Consider the following 18,211-nt stretch of genomic DNA (forward strand, 5'->3'; position numbering starts at 1 on the left):
TCTGTCATCTCCAGCGTTTGGGAGGCTGAGCGGAACGATCGCCGGTCAGGTCAGTTCGAGGCCAGGCTGCGTCACACAGCAGACACTATTTAAAAATAAATTAATTAATTAATTAAAAAAAAAGTCGGTCTCAGAAATAGAGGGAAGATTTTGCGCGCCAGGTTTAGGGAGGAGCCTAGGGGGCACCGAGGGGGCGGCGGCGAGGGGCGGGGAGCCAGGCCTGGGCTGCGTCCTGTGCAGCCATTGGCGGGGAGCGCGCGCGCCGCACTGAGCATGATCGAGCCCGCCGGCCGGGGCCGCAGCCGCAGCCGCAGCCGCAAGGACGGCAGCTGGGGGAGAACCGGCGCGCATTATGCAAAGCGGCAGCAGAGGTGAACCGGACCGGCCGCGTACTCTTCGGCTTCGCGTTCCCTCGGCTGGCCCAGCTGCGAGCCTGGTCCCCGAGGCTGCCCTGTTCCACACCAAGATGGCCTGACCACCTAGGCGCGCGGAGGCGCCAAGCAGCAGCGGAATTGCAACATGGGCAACCAGGATGGGAAGCTGAAGAGGAGCGCAGGTGATGCCTCCCACGAAGGCAGCGGCGGCGGCGGAGGCGCCGAGGACGTCGCGCGGCCCAGGGATGCGGAAACCACAAAGAAGGGGAGCGGGAGCAAGAAGGCGCTGGGCAAACACGGCAAGGGGGGAGGGGGCGGCAGCGGGGAACCCGGCAAGAAGAAGAGCAAGTCGGATTCCAGAGCCTCGGTGTTTTCCAACCTGCGGATAAGGAAGAACCTTTCCAAGGGGAAAGCGGCCAGCGATTCCCGGGAGGATGTGCTGGATTCCCAGGCCCTGCAGATCGGGGAGCTGGACAGCGCTCAGTCCCTGGTGACCAAGACTCCGGACCTCAGTCTCTCGGCCGAGGAGACGGGCCTGTCGGATACGGAGTGCGCAGACCCCTTTGAGGGGACCCGTCTAGGGAGCCCTAGGCCCGCCCAGGCTAGGGTTGGGGTGCAGGAGGTCGCAGAGGATGTGGAAACTGCGGCCGGGCCTCAGGATGGACAAAGGACCAGTTCTGGCTCGGACACGGACATCTATAGCTTCCACTCGGCTACTGAGCAAGAGGATTTGCTTTCCGACATCCAGCAGGCAATTCGCCTGCAGCACCAACAGCAGCACCAGCAGCTGCTGCTCCAGGATCCGGAGGAGCCCGCAGCGCCCCCCACGGCCGCCTTCCTGGGCCTCGATCGGTTCCTGCTGGGAGCCGGCGGCGGAGTTGCTGAGGAGGCCCCGGGCCGCGGGGCCGCAGAACAGACCTCGGCGGAGCCCTGCGGCTTGCCCGAGAGCCGGGTCCCCAAGCCCCCAGAGCGCGAGCCCCCGCCGTCCCCGCGAGACCGCTTCGCCTCCGAGGCGCTCAGCTTCTCCACCGCCCAGTCCGCCGCCGCCGAGTCCCCCTCGTCCGCCGCCTTCGCGTTTCCCGAGCCCGGGGAAGGGGAGGAGGAGGCTGGAGCTGGGCGCGCGCCTGGGTCCGGGGACACGGACGAGGAGGGCGAGGAGGACGCTTTTGAGGATGCTCCCCGAGGCTCTCCCGGAGAGGAGTGGGGCCCCAAGGTGGCCGAGGCCCCTCAGAGGCAGGAAGAGGAGCCGGAGGAGCGGACCCCGGGGCCCGCTGTCCCCGTAGCCTCCTCCCTGCCCGGTAGCCCCTCGCCCAGCCCGCGCTGCTTCAAGCCCTACCCGCTCATCAACCCCTGCTACATCAAGACTACCACCCGGCAGCTCAGCTCTCCCAATCACTCCCCATCCCAGTCCCCCAGCCAAAGCCCCCGGATCAAGAGGCGCCTGGAGCCCTCGCTGAGCAAGGGGTCCAGAACTGCCTTGGCGTCTGTGGCCGCCCCGGCTAAGAAGCACCGCGTGGAGGGCGGCCTGGCCGGGGGTCTCAGCCGCTCGGCGGACTGGACTGAAGAGCTGGGCGTGCGCGCGCCTGGGGCCGGAGGCTCGGCGCACCTGCTGGGGCACGGGGCTGCAACGGATCCCAGCGGCGGCGCCTCCCCGGCTCGGCCAGCCGCGACCACCGGGACGCCGGCGACGGCGGATGGCTTCCAAAACGTGTTCACAGGTGAGCGCGCCTACCCGCGCTCCTCCAGACAGCGGCAGGGCGCCTGCCAATCAGGGCCCGGCTCCGCCCTCCCCGCGCCCGCTCGGCCCTGGCTTCACAGCCTGGCCACCCACAGCCCCTCAATGAAATGCCTTGGTTGCTGGTGAATTTTCTTTTTTCTTCCTTTTAGTTTTCAATTTATACATAAAGGGAACCATTTAGTTGCTTCTGCACTAGGCCATCTCAAGAAAGGGCTGTTCTACTCATGCCCTGAAAATATTTGCTCTCTAATGTTCACACCGTTTTCCCCTGGGGGAGAGGAACTCCTGTGTGTCTTTTTGTCGTTTGCTTTCCTCTTCCTGAGAGCGTTAAAAGGAGAAAAAAAAATGTCCATGATCCTTCTCAAGTGTTGGGGTTGGTGGTACAGATTTATTTCAGCATATTATAAGGCGATATTGGTCCTGTTCTACTATGCATCGATCTGTCTGTCTGTCTGTCTGTCTATCCTTCCATCTATCTGTCCATCTATCTGGATATCTATCTATGTGAGTATGGAATCATATGTAAATTTGTATCTCATATTCCTGCCACGTGATATATATATATGTGTGTGTGTGTATCAAATATATATAGAAGTCTATTACATATATGTGAAATATATATGTATTATATATATATATATCATATACCAAGCATATATGTAGTTTCTTGCATCAATTTAGGGCTTGAACTCAGGGCCTCAACACTGTCCTTGAACTTTCTTAAGGCTAGTACTCTACCACTTGAGCCACAGCACAACTTCTGGCTTTTTTCTGTGTATGTGGTACTGAGGAATCAAACCCAGGTCTTCTGCATGCTACATAACCAGTCTACCATTAGGCCAAACCCCCAGCCCCTAGATATGAGTGTTTTGTGAAGCTAAGTCATCACTCCTGTTTGTTAATGCAAACAAATCTGAAATGTGCTTTTAGAAAATGAATAAATGATAGGATATTAGGGACAATTCCATTTGGTTTTCTGAGCCAATGAAAACAGGCTATAATGTGGAAGTAGGAAAGGTGAGAAACCAGAACACTTCCAGTTGATAGCTCTGTTCCTTAGGATTCTTAGGGATGTCTGCAGGTCATAGCACAATGCATAGCTGAAGAGTCATTTACTGTGAAATTGTGAAGTAGTATAGTGAATTTATCCTTTCACACAGGCTTACAAGTTTCAAGGCCTCACTAGAAGAGCTCATGCACATTGTTATTTCCCATTCACCTAAAATTACTTCTGATGATTGAATGAAATGTAGTGTAAGAATTTAATGAATAGGAAGAAATACAAACATATCAGTGCTGATAAGTTTGTGATGTATATTTGAATAATTAAAAATTCAAATGAAATTTTTTTTTTGCCAGTCCTGGGCATGAGCTCAGAGACTGAGCACTGTTCTTGGACTTTCTCAAGGCTAGAGCTCTACCACTTGAGCCACAGCACCATTTCTGGCTTTTTTCTATGTATGTGGCACTGAGGAATTGAACCCAGGTCTTTGTGCTTGCTAAGCAAGCACTCTACCACTAGGCCAAATTCCTGGCCCCTAAATGCATCTTTTTAAAGTCATGTTTTTATTTTAACAACTAATTATCAGGTATATGGGACAGCCAAGTGACACTTGCCTAGTATCCTAGCACTAGTGAGGCTAAAGCAGGATGGAGAGGTGAAGTCCAGCCTGGCCTATATGTAAGAAGCTGAAATTACTATACATGAATGTACCCTTACTTTATAGCCCAGCCAAAACTAAATCATAAAAACTTTGACCAACCAACCTAGCTACTTAGCCACCTACCTTTCTATCTGTCTACCTACATATCCAATCAAACCTTCACTACACAAAGTGCTGAGTTGAATTTTCTGACATAATGTCCAAGTAAGAGGCTCTGAGTTCAAACCCCAATACCATTAAAGAAGAGAGCTGTTTCTTAGAGGGGCTGTTAATGTTCTGGTGGCAACTTCTATAGAGTGCCTTTTAATTTTCATCTATTTTTTTGCTTTGATAAAACCTTGAATATAGTTTCTATCCACTTTTCAGGCCATTTATTTCCCACTCCTTCCTTCACCATTATTTTAAAGAGTTAGTTTAAAGAAACATTTGTGGAATTTTAAATACACTAAAATTTTTTCTTCTTTTTAATAAAGGATGAATGAAAAGTTCTTTAGTTTAATTTTTGAATTTATGTTATTATTATTACTATTATTCTTTAGATCAAACCTGTGACCACATGCATACTGGCAAATGTGCTACCACTGATGTATATCTCACTCCAAATTCTGTGACCTATGTCTTTTGTGAGAAATCATGTATTTTCTCTTTAGGCAGCATTTCTTTGTATATAGTTGTCCAGAAAGGAAAATTACTGCATCACAATTACTACAAGGTTATCAATGATTAATATTAAACAATAGTATTTGAGGTTGCCATTGGAAATTAATTTGTTAACATGCATTTAGTTTAGATACATATTTATACACACATTTGTAAATACCTGAACATATGCATTGTGCATATGTGTGTTTGTGTGTCGGACATCTACATTGTGCCTAATTCTGTTTTTACTTTTTTGGTACTGGGATGGAAGGCCTTGTACATGCTAGACAAGTACTTTTTTTTCTGAGCTATGTTCTCTGGCCAGAGCCATGGACTATTAAATTATGGCATGCCTTTTCAAGTCTCACTAAGATAAAACACTAATGAGCACAAAGTAAGGGCTAAAAGTGATGCTCAGTGATAAAATGCTTGCCGAGCATGGACAAAATTATCCTCAGCACTGAAAAAAAATGAATACACAAAAAGAGAAAAGAACGAGTGCACAGGAATGTCTGTTATCTATGTATCTCTGTATCTATCACTGCATCTGTCTGTCTGTCTGTCCATTGGTCTGTCTTTCTATAGCTATTCGTAATAGTGCCTTGAGAGGTGTGGTCCTTGGGCCCTGTCATAGGAGAATAGAAGAGAATCATGCTAGATCATAAGACCTTAATGAAGCTGAAGTTTTGTTTTACCTTTTGTTCTTTTGAAAATAAAATATCTCTATTTTTTTCTTCTTATAAACATGTTCTTGGAATATGCATATCATTTAAATTTGTTAGTATTTTCAAATTTGAAGTTTGGGACTACAAAGGATCCCTGTTCCAGTAGTGTTTGGGTTTTACTGATGTCTTCAGGCAGATTTTTTTCCTTTTTATGGTTCAGAGTAAAAATACAAAGTATTCTTGTTATGTGAACATCACCTGTTTTGTATTTGATGATTTGCTAGAGCTGGTCAGCAGATATGATTTTATGTAGCAGTTTCTATATGTTTTTTTCATTCACTGAGAAAATTGACAAAATATAATCACTAAGAAATGGAAGCAAACAGCAGTGGAAATTTCTGGAGGTCACTCAGAGGCCACACTAGAAATAGAAGCTAAGTCTTAAGGGTTCACATCAGAATGTCTTGCTTCTGAGTAGTGTTTGGAGGTTCAACAATGAAGATATGCCAAGGTATAGAGTAAAAGCTGGCTTAGAAAATATAACCGGCTCTAAGGCCTTCACTGATGAGACTTTGGCTTCTGCTGATAATAAGCTATACTCTTAATGGCTGAACATCTGGCCTTGATTTGCAAGATGGTTGCCTTTTGGTCTGGGAGAACCAGCTTTTTTTTTTTTTTTCTTTAAAAGTAGCTTTCTTGCAAACTACTCTTCTGGTGGTGAAGGGACTTCACACTTACTTAGATCTGTTTCTCAACTATTTACTCTTTCTGTTTCCCCTGTTACCACTTTTTCTTCTTCACCCGCTGCTGTTGCACGGGTACCTTAGAATATCAGGGGTTGGAGGAGACTAGCATTATCTTTAGCATTGTTGATTTCTGGTCTTATTTTTGCAGGTGTTTGTATCAGTAAATTGCAGATACATTTGAAACAGGTGATCACTGCTTCTGTAGGCTTCCATAAACATCTTTTATTTTTAAACCCTGGAATGAAGGCTGTCAGCTCTGCAGGTAGAAACAGATATGTGGAGCTTTTGTACAGTTCTCTCTCAGGATAGGGAGAAAAATTAAAGTGAAAAAGGATTTTCTTGGTACTTACTGGACATAAAATATTTAACAGTGAGCAAGCAACAACATGATCTTGCTTTAGATCTGAAGAAACTGATGATATCTTAGGCCACTATATTTAAGAATTTCATAGTTAATTTATTTGAATATTAAATGCATTTCTTACATTATTTAGTAGAAAAAAAAAAAACAGAGAAATTCCTTGGTCTATCTTGTCTTTTGTCTTCCAACCCCTACCATTTTTAATGGAAATTAAGCCCAGGACCCCCTTTATGATAAGCAGTTGGTTCATGCTGGGCCCTGGTAGCTCACTCCTGTATAATCCTAGCTTCTCAGGAGGTTGAGATCTGAGGGTCCTGCCAGCCTGGGCAGAAAATTTGTGAACTCTTATGTCCAATAAACTTATCAGGAAAAGCTCTAAGTGGGCCAGGGGAGTGACCTAGAAATAGAGTGCTTACCTAGCATGCACAAACCCCTGGATTTGATTCCTTGCTACCACATCCACAGAAAAGGCCAGGAGTGGTGCTGTGGCTCAAGTGATAGAGCACTAGCTCAAATACAGTGCTCAGACCCTGAGGTCAAGCCCCAAGACTGGTAAAAAAGAAAAAGAAAAAATTAAAAAAAGCTGAAAGTATTGCTGTGGCTCCAGTGGTAGAGTAATAGCCTGAACAAACGAAGTTCAGGGAGAGCATCCGGCTCCGAGTTCAAATCCTAGGACTAGCGAAATGAAAAGAAAAGAAGTAGGTTTATACCTGAGCTACATTTTTTACCTGGTAATGGCCTAAATGTAAATGCAATTATTCAAAGTTTAGATAGATACTGTGTTAAATTTGTGATGCTAATTTCTTTTAACAGGAATTTTCCCTATCAATTATGACCTTATCTATCATCTTTTAAACACAAAAAATAAAAGTTTAGTCTATTTTGGAGATTCGCAACATCTTCAGACATGTAATTGTTAAAACTTTGTATGGGCCTGGTGTTAGAGTACTTGCCTAGCATGCACGGAGACTGGGGTTGGATTTCTCGGTTTCACATACATAGAAAAAAGCCAGAAGTGTTGCTGTGGCTCAAGTGTTAGAGCTCTAGCCTTGAGAAAGCCCAAGTGCAGGACTGGCAAAAACAAACAAACAAACAAACTTTTGTATCAACACTTGGCCAGCTCCAATAGCTATTTTACTTTGCAGGCTAGTTCGGTTTGCTACTGTTGTTGAGTTTGGGTCTATGGGGTTTCTTGATTCTTCTTTTGCTGTCTGCTATGTAGACTTAGAGCTGTCTTTAGTCTTTTCCTCAGCTTCCCAATTCCTTAAAATATGATTCCAGTAATACATTTGTAATTGGCTTGTAAAACATAGAATTATGATTGCTAGCCATATTTATTGCTCTCTGCTAAATGCTATGTTCTGCTTTAGGATATTATATAAATACTCCTCACAGCCTTGAAGTATAGCAGCTAATCTTTATTTCTCCTAGGAACAAACCAAGGCTCAGATAAGTCAAGTAACTTAAATAAGATCATTAAGTTAGTAAAGGTCCCATCTTGCATACATCCTTGCAAAATCAAATCTGGGGCCATAAAATGTGGCATCCACTGTTATCTACTTGTAAAGACCTTGTTTGATATCTACATAGGCAAAAGTTGGGGAGATTCCTATCTCAACCCATATTCTAGACATGTGCCCATCATTCCAGATACATGGGAGGCAGAAAAGGAGGATAAAGGTCTAGGCTTAGCTATGCAAAATTTGAAAATATATTAGAAAAATAACTAACTATATGGAGCTAGGAATGTGGCTCACATGATAGAATGTCTTCATTGAAAGCTTGAAATCCTGATTTTAAGCACTACATTGTCAAAAACAAAATAAACGCCAACAAAATACTGAAAGCAAGTAAAAAGAGCCCAAATTTGTTGTTAGTGAGTCTACATGAAAGCTAAGTTATTTTTGATCTTTTGAAGGACTAGGTAATTAGTAAGGAGCTTGGACTTTAGAATCTGGAATGTATACTCTCATTTTTACCTTTCTACGTCTTATTCACATGTTCTGCATCAGTAGAGAGAAGGATGGATTGTAGGCATACACTTTTCCTTATATGCATTAGTAAACTTTCCCTGAAAGACTGAAATTATGAACAGTACAATTTACTTACCTGACAGAGTACAGATTTATTGGACCTTAACTGTCCAATAAATAAAGGTCAGAAGTGCCTCGATAAATGTAATGATGTGTTACTATAAAAATAAAATGGGAGATTGGAATGCTGTCTTTATCCCTGAATACTGTAATACTAGGTTCTGTCCATCAGCCTAAATGGAAAATGTGGGCATTGTTCTTAAGTCATTGAAATTTTGGAAGCATGGTTTCTTTAGGACTGTGGCTTGGATTGAAATCAAATACCAATAGCTTCCATGTCAGCTTTAATGGCTACCTTAAGCTGAGGATTGGCCTAGTTTTAAGTGCATTTAAGCTTTTGGATATAAGCCAGGCATATTTGAAATGGAACAGGTGTGGTTAGTGCTTTGTCCTTGTTATTCTATTAAAATATGGTAGTCTAAGTGTATGTGAAGTCTAGCTTTGATGAGTAGATAAGTGATTACCAAGTAAATTTTTTCTCAGATCTATGAAGGAACAGGAACAATTTCACAATAATTCTGTTAAGATTTGATGAAATTTTGTGTGTGAATCTCCGATTAACTCCACCTGGCATCTGGGAGGCACTTTATTGGTATCAACTTTCTTAAACTTGATTTGTTTCCTTCCTTCCTTCCTTCCTTCCTTCCTTCCTTCCTTCCTTCCTTCCTTCCTTCCTTCCTTCCTTTCTTTCTTCCTTTCTTTTCTTTCAACTATGGGCTTGAGCACTGTCCTTGAGCTTTATCAAGGCTAGCACTCTACCACTTAGGCTACAGAACCACTTTCTCCTTCTCTGAGTATGTGGTACTGAGGAATCAAACCCAGGGTTTTGTGCATGCTGGGCAAGCACTCTACCACTAAGCCACATGCCTAGTCTTGTCTTTCTTGTTGGTCATGGGACTTGAACTCTGGGCCTAGGTGCTGTCCCTGAGCTCTTCAGCTCAAGGCTAGTACTCTAACATTTTGAGTCACAGTGCCACTTCTGGTTTTCTGGTGGTTAATTGGAGATGAGTTTCTCTTATGCTCAGGCTGGCTTTGAACTGTGATCCACATTATTTTTCTTCTCTTTTCTTTCCCTTCCCTTCCTTCCTTCCTTCCTTCCTTCCTTCCTTCCTTCCTTCCTTCCTTCCTTCCTTCTTTCTTTCTTTCTTTCTTTCTTTCTTTCTTTCTCTCCTTCCTTCCTTCCTTCCTTCCTTCCTTCCTTCCTTCCTTCCTTCCTTCCTTCCTTCTTTCCTTCCTTCCTTCCTTCCTTCCTAGTCCTGGGCTTGAGCTCAGGGCCTGAGCACTGTCCTTGGATTTTCTCAAGGCTAGAGCTCTACCACTTGAGCCTCAGAACCATTTCCAGCTTTTTTTCTATGTATATGGTACCGAGGAATTGAACCTGGGTCTTGATGCATGCTAGGCAAGCACTCTACCACTAGGCCAAGCTCCTGACTCCCACATTATTTCTTAATAAATGACATAATTTAAAGTGGTCCAAAACAAGTTCATTAAAACTGAACCACATGTCTTTAAAATTGTGCCCAAAGCTTCACAGAAGAGAAATCTGATAGATACTAAAATTATTGTGTGTGTGTGTGTGTGTGTGTGTGTGTGTGTGTGTGTGTGTGTGTGTGTTTGGGTGAAGAGAGTGTCTTAGCCCTGGGCTTAAATTCAGCCTGTATACTATCACTGTGTTTTTGTGCTCAAGGCTATTACTCTACTCCTTGAACTCCACTGCCAGCCTTTTGCTGGTAAACTGAAGAAAAAAAAAATCTCTCAGGGACTTTTCAAGTGGGCTGACTTTGAACCACGATCAAATCATCAAATTTCAGCCTCCTGAGTAGCTAGGACTATAGTCATGAGCCACTGGTGCCCGGTCATCATTAAAAAAATTCATTTTATATATCCTGTGTCCTTTGCCTTTCTTTTTTATTTTCTATGATTGTAAGCATTTTTGTCATTTTATTGGAAATTTTGGTTACCTGGGTATTTGGGCAAGGGAGGCATATGATGAGAATGGCTGTGAGGTTCAAAGGTGCTGTTTCCTAAAAGAGGTGTGAGAAAGAGGAGGCAGCAAACTGGCACCCTCAGAGATTCCACCACCTGACTTTGCAGCCTTCTCCTATTATGATCCCCCTTAGTAACTCTCTACTTCATACAAAATCGTGTATTACTATTGTTTGAACATGAGTGTGATTTTTCATGTCTCTGTCTTGTAGTTTTACCATCTTGGAAAAGATAATTTGTATCTCAGCATCTAAAAATGCTTCGTGTCTTCTTTCTTCTTTGTGTCTTTTCTAATTAGATTTAACTAGTTGTACTCTACCTGCCTCTGTGCTTCCTGTCTGTCCCATATGTGTATGGTGCTTAGATTTAGATGTTATTTCATTTTTTTCCCTGGCTTGGCATATTCGCAACTTGCCTCCTTTCTATCTGCCCTGTCCTCATTCATCAATCCATACACACATATCTCTTGTGGGTTTTGCTGTGTGCTAGACAATGCCATCAATGTGGAGTGAATTAAGATTGGATGTGTACTTCTTCACAATTTATATAAATTGAGTACTCAAGCTTCTTCTTGGTAACTAAAACTAGATGGCTTGAAATGACAATTGCTGGTTTTTTATGTAATTGAAATCAATTATTTTCAATGAGGAGATATTGAATTAGTCGCAAAGGTAGAGAGATATCTGACAAGATTTGTGTTGAGAAAACACCACCTATTTTTGCTTCTGGAGGAGAGTTTTAAATATGGTATATAGTAGCCTGAACTTCTAAGCATATATATTTTTGTCTTTTTTTTTTTTTGCTAGGAACCAAAACCAAGGTTTTGCATATGCTGAACATATGCTAAAAAGACATTCCACCACTGCGTTTCATCCATCTCCAGTATAAAATTTAAAGTCTTTTGTTAATAGAAGAAGAAAGAAAGAGAATATGAAAAAATACATTTCTTCATTCTTTCATTTTAAAATAACAATTGAATTTAGCATTAAGTAACCGGTAGGAAGAAACAAACAAATATTGCTCATGATTTAATAGTGGATAAATTTTTGTCAATTGTGAAAATTTTTCTAAGGCCTTTCATACTAACTAGGTGAAATATGGAAAATAAGACTTCTGATCAATGTAGAATAGTGGTTATTAGTGCAAGGTATAAGGGCAAACAACAGATTATATGCTGTAAGAAAATGCTAACCATGCTAGAATAATTGTCTTTTTAACTTGTGTCTACTATGAGTGGAAAAGGGTAAAACTGAAGTCTTCCTGTTCTATAAAGATGTGTTTGGAAATATTGAGTGGTTAGAAACATGTCTGCTATTCCTATAACTTTGTACTGCAAGCTACAGCATACCATGGCCCATTAGAAGCTTTATTTCTTATTAGCTAGAGGTGCAAGGAGCTAAAAAACTGTCCTATTTTCAGGAAGAATGAAAAATTACCTTTATTGTATTGCAAAATTATGTTGTAAAGTATTTGTTAGTATATACTGCTGAATTTCCTTTTTGTATATCATGCTGAAGGTTCTTTACTGTAGTACTTGGTGATACAGTAGCCTGCTATAAAAAATAATTTTGAATCATTTAAATGGTTACTTGAGGTATCTAGGTAGGAAAAGACAGGTAGTTCTAGTAGGTTCTTTTTCTGCCTGATGCAAGTAAGCAGGAAGCTCTTCCTCATCACCAGAACTGAGGAAAAGTTTTTTGCTAGAGGATCTATTCATATTCAAAACAATGTTTTGTATGTGAGATCAATGATGCTTTGACTTTGGATGGAATGGTTGGACTGCCATCCAACATGAAGGTAGGACTTTGTGGTTTGAACCCAGAGCTGGTAATTATGTGTTGTGGGTGATGTTATTTTGTAAAAACATATGAAAAGGAAAGCTATGTTAAATAAGACATCATGCAAAGACTTAGACCACATAGTGTTTGTCTAGTATGGGTATAGATTTATTAAGCAAATGCTTTTAAATTTATTATTATTAGTGGAAATCATCTGTTCTTTTTAAATAGGAGATTGTGTTTTCTCTTGGTAGTTTAAGCTGCTGAACAGTAGAAGTGCTATTAAATCTTTTATCTCAGTGTATTTCATTACATTAGCTTTTTGTTTGCAGTTTCACTTACTACTCCAGATATTTACTAAAACAATTGTATGAGTCTGTGATTCCGTTTGGAAGTTTGCCTTGACATTAGGAATTTTGTAGAAATTAGAAGGAGGAAAGGTAAAGGTCAGGTCAGGAGTGTAGCCTAGTGGTATTGTGCTTGCCTAGAATGCATGAAGCCCTGAGTTCGATTCTTAGGTACCATGTACACAGAAAAAGCTGCAAGTGGCACTATGGCTCAAGTGGCAGAGCTCTAGCCTTGATCAGACTGGAGGATTAGTGGGGAGGGAGTGGGGGGAAGGAAAAGAAAAGGAAAAGGGAAAAAAGATAAAGCTCTTAGGTTTTTAAAAATATTTTTTGTGGGGGAGTCCTTGAACTCACGACCTGGGAGTTATCCCTGAGTTCTTTTGCTCAAGGGTAGAATGTTCCACCACTTTGAGCCACCATGCCACTTCTGGGTTTTCTTAGTGTTAGTAGGAGACAAGAGTTTCATGGATTTTCCTGCCTGGGCTGGCTTTGAACTGCCAATCTCCGGTGTGAGCCTCCTGAGTAGCTAGAATTAGAGGAGTGAGACATCAGCATCAGGTTTCTAAAAATATTTTTTATGCCAAAGTTTCATTCGCCTTAAATAGCACAGTTTCTTTAAGCCTGTAAAGATGAATGGAATAAACTTGAACTGTTTCAGGATCCCAAAGAAATTCATTAGAATAATCCATGGGTAGTTTTATAAGCAATGAGACTCTTCATTGTGAAAGTACAAGTTTTCACTAATAAGGAAGATCATATTTTACACTAATTTGCCCTTCGTTTCCTGTAGACTCTTTAAAGAAGGTAAGTTCTGTGAACTCTGTGGGAGATATATTTCTCAGCTACCCTGATGTTTGACATGCCAATTATATCTTACTGTCCTTGCAGTGCTATTTTGGTTTAATGCCTTTGAGGGTGTGAAATGTTTGAAGAGTATCCTGGCAGATTATTATAGGATACAGGATTGGATTTTCCTGTATGCTATTTTTACAAAACTCCAGAAGAGTCTTGACTCTGTTAGATGCAATACTTTTGGCGGTAAGCATAGAAGATAGAATAAGAACTTGCTTGATTTAAGTGGAGACACAAATGTCCAGGCAGAAAATGTTATGTATGTGAAAAAAAAAAATGAAAGATCCCAAAGAGCCCTTTTATTCAGGATTTGGATTATTTCTCTAAGGGGTCTCATTTGATGTTTAATTCACATATCATTTGCTTTATCATAATGGAAATTGAGATGTGGATTTAGGTTAAGCTTTAGGACATACCCTAAGATGAGCCCCAGGTTTCTTTGATGAATATCATCTTTTCTTCTTCCTCTTCCTTTTCCCTTTCTCTGTCTTTTTAGTCCTTGTCTTCTTGTTCCTTTTCTTCTTCCTCATGCTTCTCTTCTTCTCTTCTTCCTCATTTCCAATTTCAGTAAATGACAGACTGCTAGATGCATATTCTTAATTTTTTATCTAATTTCTAGATTCCAGCAACTCTTACTTAGGTATCAAAGATCTGGAGGGGCCACCATCTTAAAACTACACTTATTTTGGGCTTTTTTTTCTCCTTCCTCTAACCACTTAATAGAGGCTTTGCATTCAGCCTGGAAATTTTCCTGGATTCTTCCCTTCTCACACTTCACACACAATTAATCTATCAATTTAAATATCTCTTTAAAATGCCTTCTAATTCTGTGTCTTTTGCCCTTTTCCTATCTTAATTCCAATCACTGTCAATGGCCTCACTGTCATTCTCCTACCAAAGGCTGGCTCTTCTCCAGGAAACACAGTAAACTTTTGGGAGTTGAGGTTCATCTCAGTGTTTGAGATTGTATTCAGAATATGTAAGGCTATGGGTTCTGTCACAAGCATAGAAAGAAAATATAATAATTAAAGAAAATATAATAATTAAATTAATTTTTTAACAAAACCTTTTGACCAAGCTAGTTTCATTTTAGAAACATTTCAATGATTTCATTTTAGTCTAAAAGTTTAAACACGTTAAACAGACAATATACTTTGTATCATTATATTTTTTTCTTTTTAATTAAAATATTTTGTTAATATTGATTTCTTACATCATATTTCAAATGCCATGTTTAACAAACAAGTATTCAAGAAGGGAATCTCTACAATCACTGCCACTTAGATTTTAGAACATAATTAAAATTAAGCTGAGACTTTGTATGTCATAGTGTATCATTATATTTTAAAAAGAAAAACCATAGTCAAATTTAACAGAATTGAGAAAACAAAAGCAATTCACAAAGCAGAAAAGCAGGATGAAAGCATTTTAGAGTGCTGAATAAGAATATGTAAGCCAGAAAATGGAAGTGAAAAGCAGAACAACCTTATTGGTTATAGCTCTATGCTTGCCTTAGTTGGATGCATTTTAGCAGCTTGCTGTATGTGATTGGCTATGATTGGCCAGTCCTTTGCTAGAAGAATATACTCCCAAGTTAGGTTGCAGTTTGTTTACATACTAAGTTCAGTTGACTTTCTACATAGAAAAGTAGCTTTAAGATTATCTTAATAGTATGCAAGCAATATGTATTTTATTGCTTGCTATATGCATATGGTATATATGAGAAATATTATGTATAGTTTAATATATGTCAGTAATACTTTTTCAGTCTCTAATGAATACTAGACTTGTCATTTCCTCTGGTATTTTCATGTGCAGTTGACAGTATTTTTAGGGGAGAAATGTCCAATTAGTTCTCTTTAGTTCATGACAAACTCTTATCATTCCCACTCTCTGTAAAAGTCTTCATTTGTTCTTGTTACATTTCCTGCACTTTAATTTCCCATTCTGACATTCTTCGTGGGATTATAGAACTGTATTTGTGAGTTTGGAGTCCTTGAAGTTAAATGTATTTTGGTAAAGTATGTAATATTTCTTTGTGCATTTGGTTTATATAAGTACTCTGAATTTTATATCTTTCCTTTCCCTCCTTCCCTTCCTTCCTCCCTCCCCTTATTCCCTCCCTCTCTCCTTGCCTCCTTTCCTTTCTTCCTGTCTCTGAACATCTGCACTATTAATGACAGATCTCTATCTAGTTTCTTACCGCTGTATAACATTTGAAAGGGATGAATTTAGCTTGTCTCGGTTGTGTGGCATCAGGTACCCAATCACCTTTTACTGAATGTGCTTTACATCTCCCAAGAGATTAAGCTCTGGGTGCATTTCATGGATTTTATTTAAACATTTGTAGTGTAATCATAATTTATATTCTCTTTCTACAGCCAGCATGGAGATGAGTAAAATTTACAGAAAAGATCATATGTGAGAATTTCCCTAATGCATATGTAAAGGAGATAGTTGATATGATAATGATTAATTAATTTGTCTACATGCTGTCAAATTAATTTCCATATTATATTTCTTTTTCTTTCATATATTTTTTATTGTAATTAATAGAAGGGTTACATGATATTTGCCAATAGAAGGTGCATTAATTCACATACATTGATACCCTTCCACCTGTCTTGGTCTCCATTTCCCTCCCCTCCCACCTGCACCCCTCATCTTGTTTTCCCCCCTTCCCTATCCAATTTCAGATAACCAAATACAAATATATCCAATATAACAGGTAACAAAGTGAGATACTGTAACAATATGAGATAACCAAGGGACAGCAAAAGAGATGAGAGATAACATAGTACATTAAGAACAATAATCATTCATTATATGGCTTGTTTCTATATCCTAGAGATCCTTTCATTTAGGGTCCTACTACATGGCCTTTTGTATCAAGGTTTTGCTCTATTGCAAATCTCTGCTAGGAGAGCCCAAGGTTTCTACTGATTATGACAAATGAGGGAAACCATTGAGCCTAAGTTCCTTTGAGTCTGACTTACTTCACTTAATATGATTTTTTTCTAAGTCTTTCCATTTCCTAACAAATGGGGCCATGTCGATCTTTCTGACAGCAGCATAGAATTCCATTGTGTACAAATACCATATCTTGTCGATCCATTCATCAACTGAGGGACATCTAGGTTGGTTCCATATTTTTGCTATGTGAATAATGCTGCAATGAACATTGTTGTGCTGGTGGATTTAGTATGTCCTTGTTTCTGGATGATTGGGTATAAGCTAAGTAGTGGAATTGCTGGGTCATAGGGGAGCTCTGTGTTTAGTCTTTTGAGGAACTGCCATACTGCTTTCCATAGTGGTTGAATGAGTTTGCACTCCCACCAACAGTTTAGTAGTGATCCCTCTTGGCCACATCCCCTCCAGCATCTGTTGTTATTCGTTTTCCTGATCCTGGCCATTCTAACTGGAGTGAGGTAGAATCTTAGAGTTGTTTTGATTTGCATTTCTTTTAGGACCAGAGATGTTGAACATTTCTTCATTTGTCTATAGGCCATTTTTGTTTCTTTTTCAGAGAAGACTCTCTAAGTCTTTGGCCCATTTTTTAATGGCATGGTTGTTACTTTGGAGATTAGTTTTGGAGTGATTCAATTTTTTGAGCTGTTGATATATTTTAGATATGAGGCCTTTGTCCGATGTATGGTTGGTGAAGTTCTTCTCCCACTCTGTAGGCTTCCTAATTTATTTACTAGCTATGTCCTTTGCTCTGCAATTTAATGCAGTCCCATTTATCGAGCCTTTCTCTGATTTGTTGTGACTCTTGGTCCTTATTGAGAAAGTTTCAACCTGTGCCAAGGAGGCCTAGTGTATCTCCTATTCCTTCTTGTAAAGTTTTCAGTGTGTTGGCTTTTACCTCCAGGTCTTTGATCCATTTGGAGTTAATTCTAGTGCAGGGTGACAAAGAAGAATCCATCTTTAGTTTTCTGCAAGTGATTAACCAGTTCTGCCAGCACCACTTGTTGAAGAGGCTATCTTTCTTCCATTCTATTTTTTTAGCTCCCTTGTCAAAGATTAGGTGGCCATAGGTCTGTGGTTTACTATCTGGGTCTTCAGTTCTATTCCATTGGTCTTCAGGCCTGTTCTTGTGCCAGTACCAAGCTGTTTTGATAATTTATAGCTCTGTAATAGAGTCTAAAGTTTGGTATTGAAATTCCTCCTGCACTGTTCTTTCTGCTAAAAAGTGTTTTTGCTATACGGGGTCTTTTATTATTCCAGATGAAATTTCTTTAGCCTCTTCTATATCTTTTAAGAATGACATTGGGATATTGATGGGTATTATGTTGAATTTGTAGATAGCCCTTGGCAAGATTGTCATTTTCACGATATTGATTCTTCCAATCCAGGAGCATGGGAGGTTTTTCCATTTCCTCAGTTCTGCTTTAATTTATTTTTTCAGGGTTTGAAAGTTTTCATCAAAAAGGTCCTTTACATTCTTAGTTAAGCTAATTCCTAGGTACTTTATTTTCTTTGAGGCTATTGCAAAAGGAGTTGCTTTCCTGATTGTTCCTCATTCTTCTCACTGTTGGCATAGAGGAAGGCAGTTGATTTTTCAGGGTTAATTTTATAGCCTACTACTCTTCCAAAGGTTTGAATAAGCTCAAGGAGCTTGGAAGTAGAGTCTATAGGATTCTTTAAATACAGGATCATGTCATCTGCAAAGAGGGAAAGTTTTACTTCCTCTTTCCCTATTTGGATCCCCATTATGCTTGCTTCTTGCCTCATTGCACTGGCTAGCAATTCTAGTACTTTGTTAAAAAGGAGTGGAGAGAGTGGCCATCCTTGTCTCATTTTTGATTTTAGAGGGAATGGCTTTAGCTTTTGGCCATTAAGTATAATACTAGCTGTGGGTTTGTCATACACAGCCTTTATTATATTGAGGAATGGTCCATGGATTCCTAGTTTCTCCAGAGCTTTTGACATAAAGTGGTGCTGGATCTTGTCAAATGTATTTTC

At 40.5% G+C, this 18,211-nt stretch overlaps 1 protein-coding gene across 1 annotated transcript in view; it reads left to right on the forward strand.

Moving 5' to 3' along the window:
* Nucleotides 1–350: 350 nt before the first annotated feature.
* Fmn2 (formin 2) overlaps nt 351–18,211 on the forward strand; it is a 165,424-nt gene continuing 147,563 nt past the window's right edge. The window contains exon 1 of the mRNA XM_090340178.1: nt 351–2,092. Within this exon, the coding sequence (XP_090196304.1) occupies nt 520–2,092 (1,573 nt within the window). The 5' untranslated portion in view covers nt 351–519. The remainder of the gene's footprint in view (nt 2,093–18,211) is intronic.

Source organism: Megascapheus bottae, chromosome 10, assembly GCF_031878675.1.
Source record: "Megascapheus bottae isolate mThoBot1 chromosome 10, mThoBot2.hap1, whole genome shotgun sequence".
NCBI classification, from domain to species: Eukaryota; Metazoa; Chordata; class Mammalia; order Rodentia; family Geomyidae; genus Megascapheus; species Megascapheus bottae.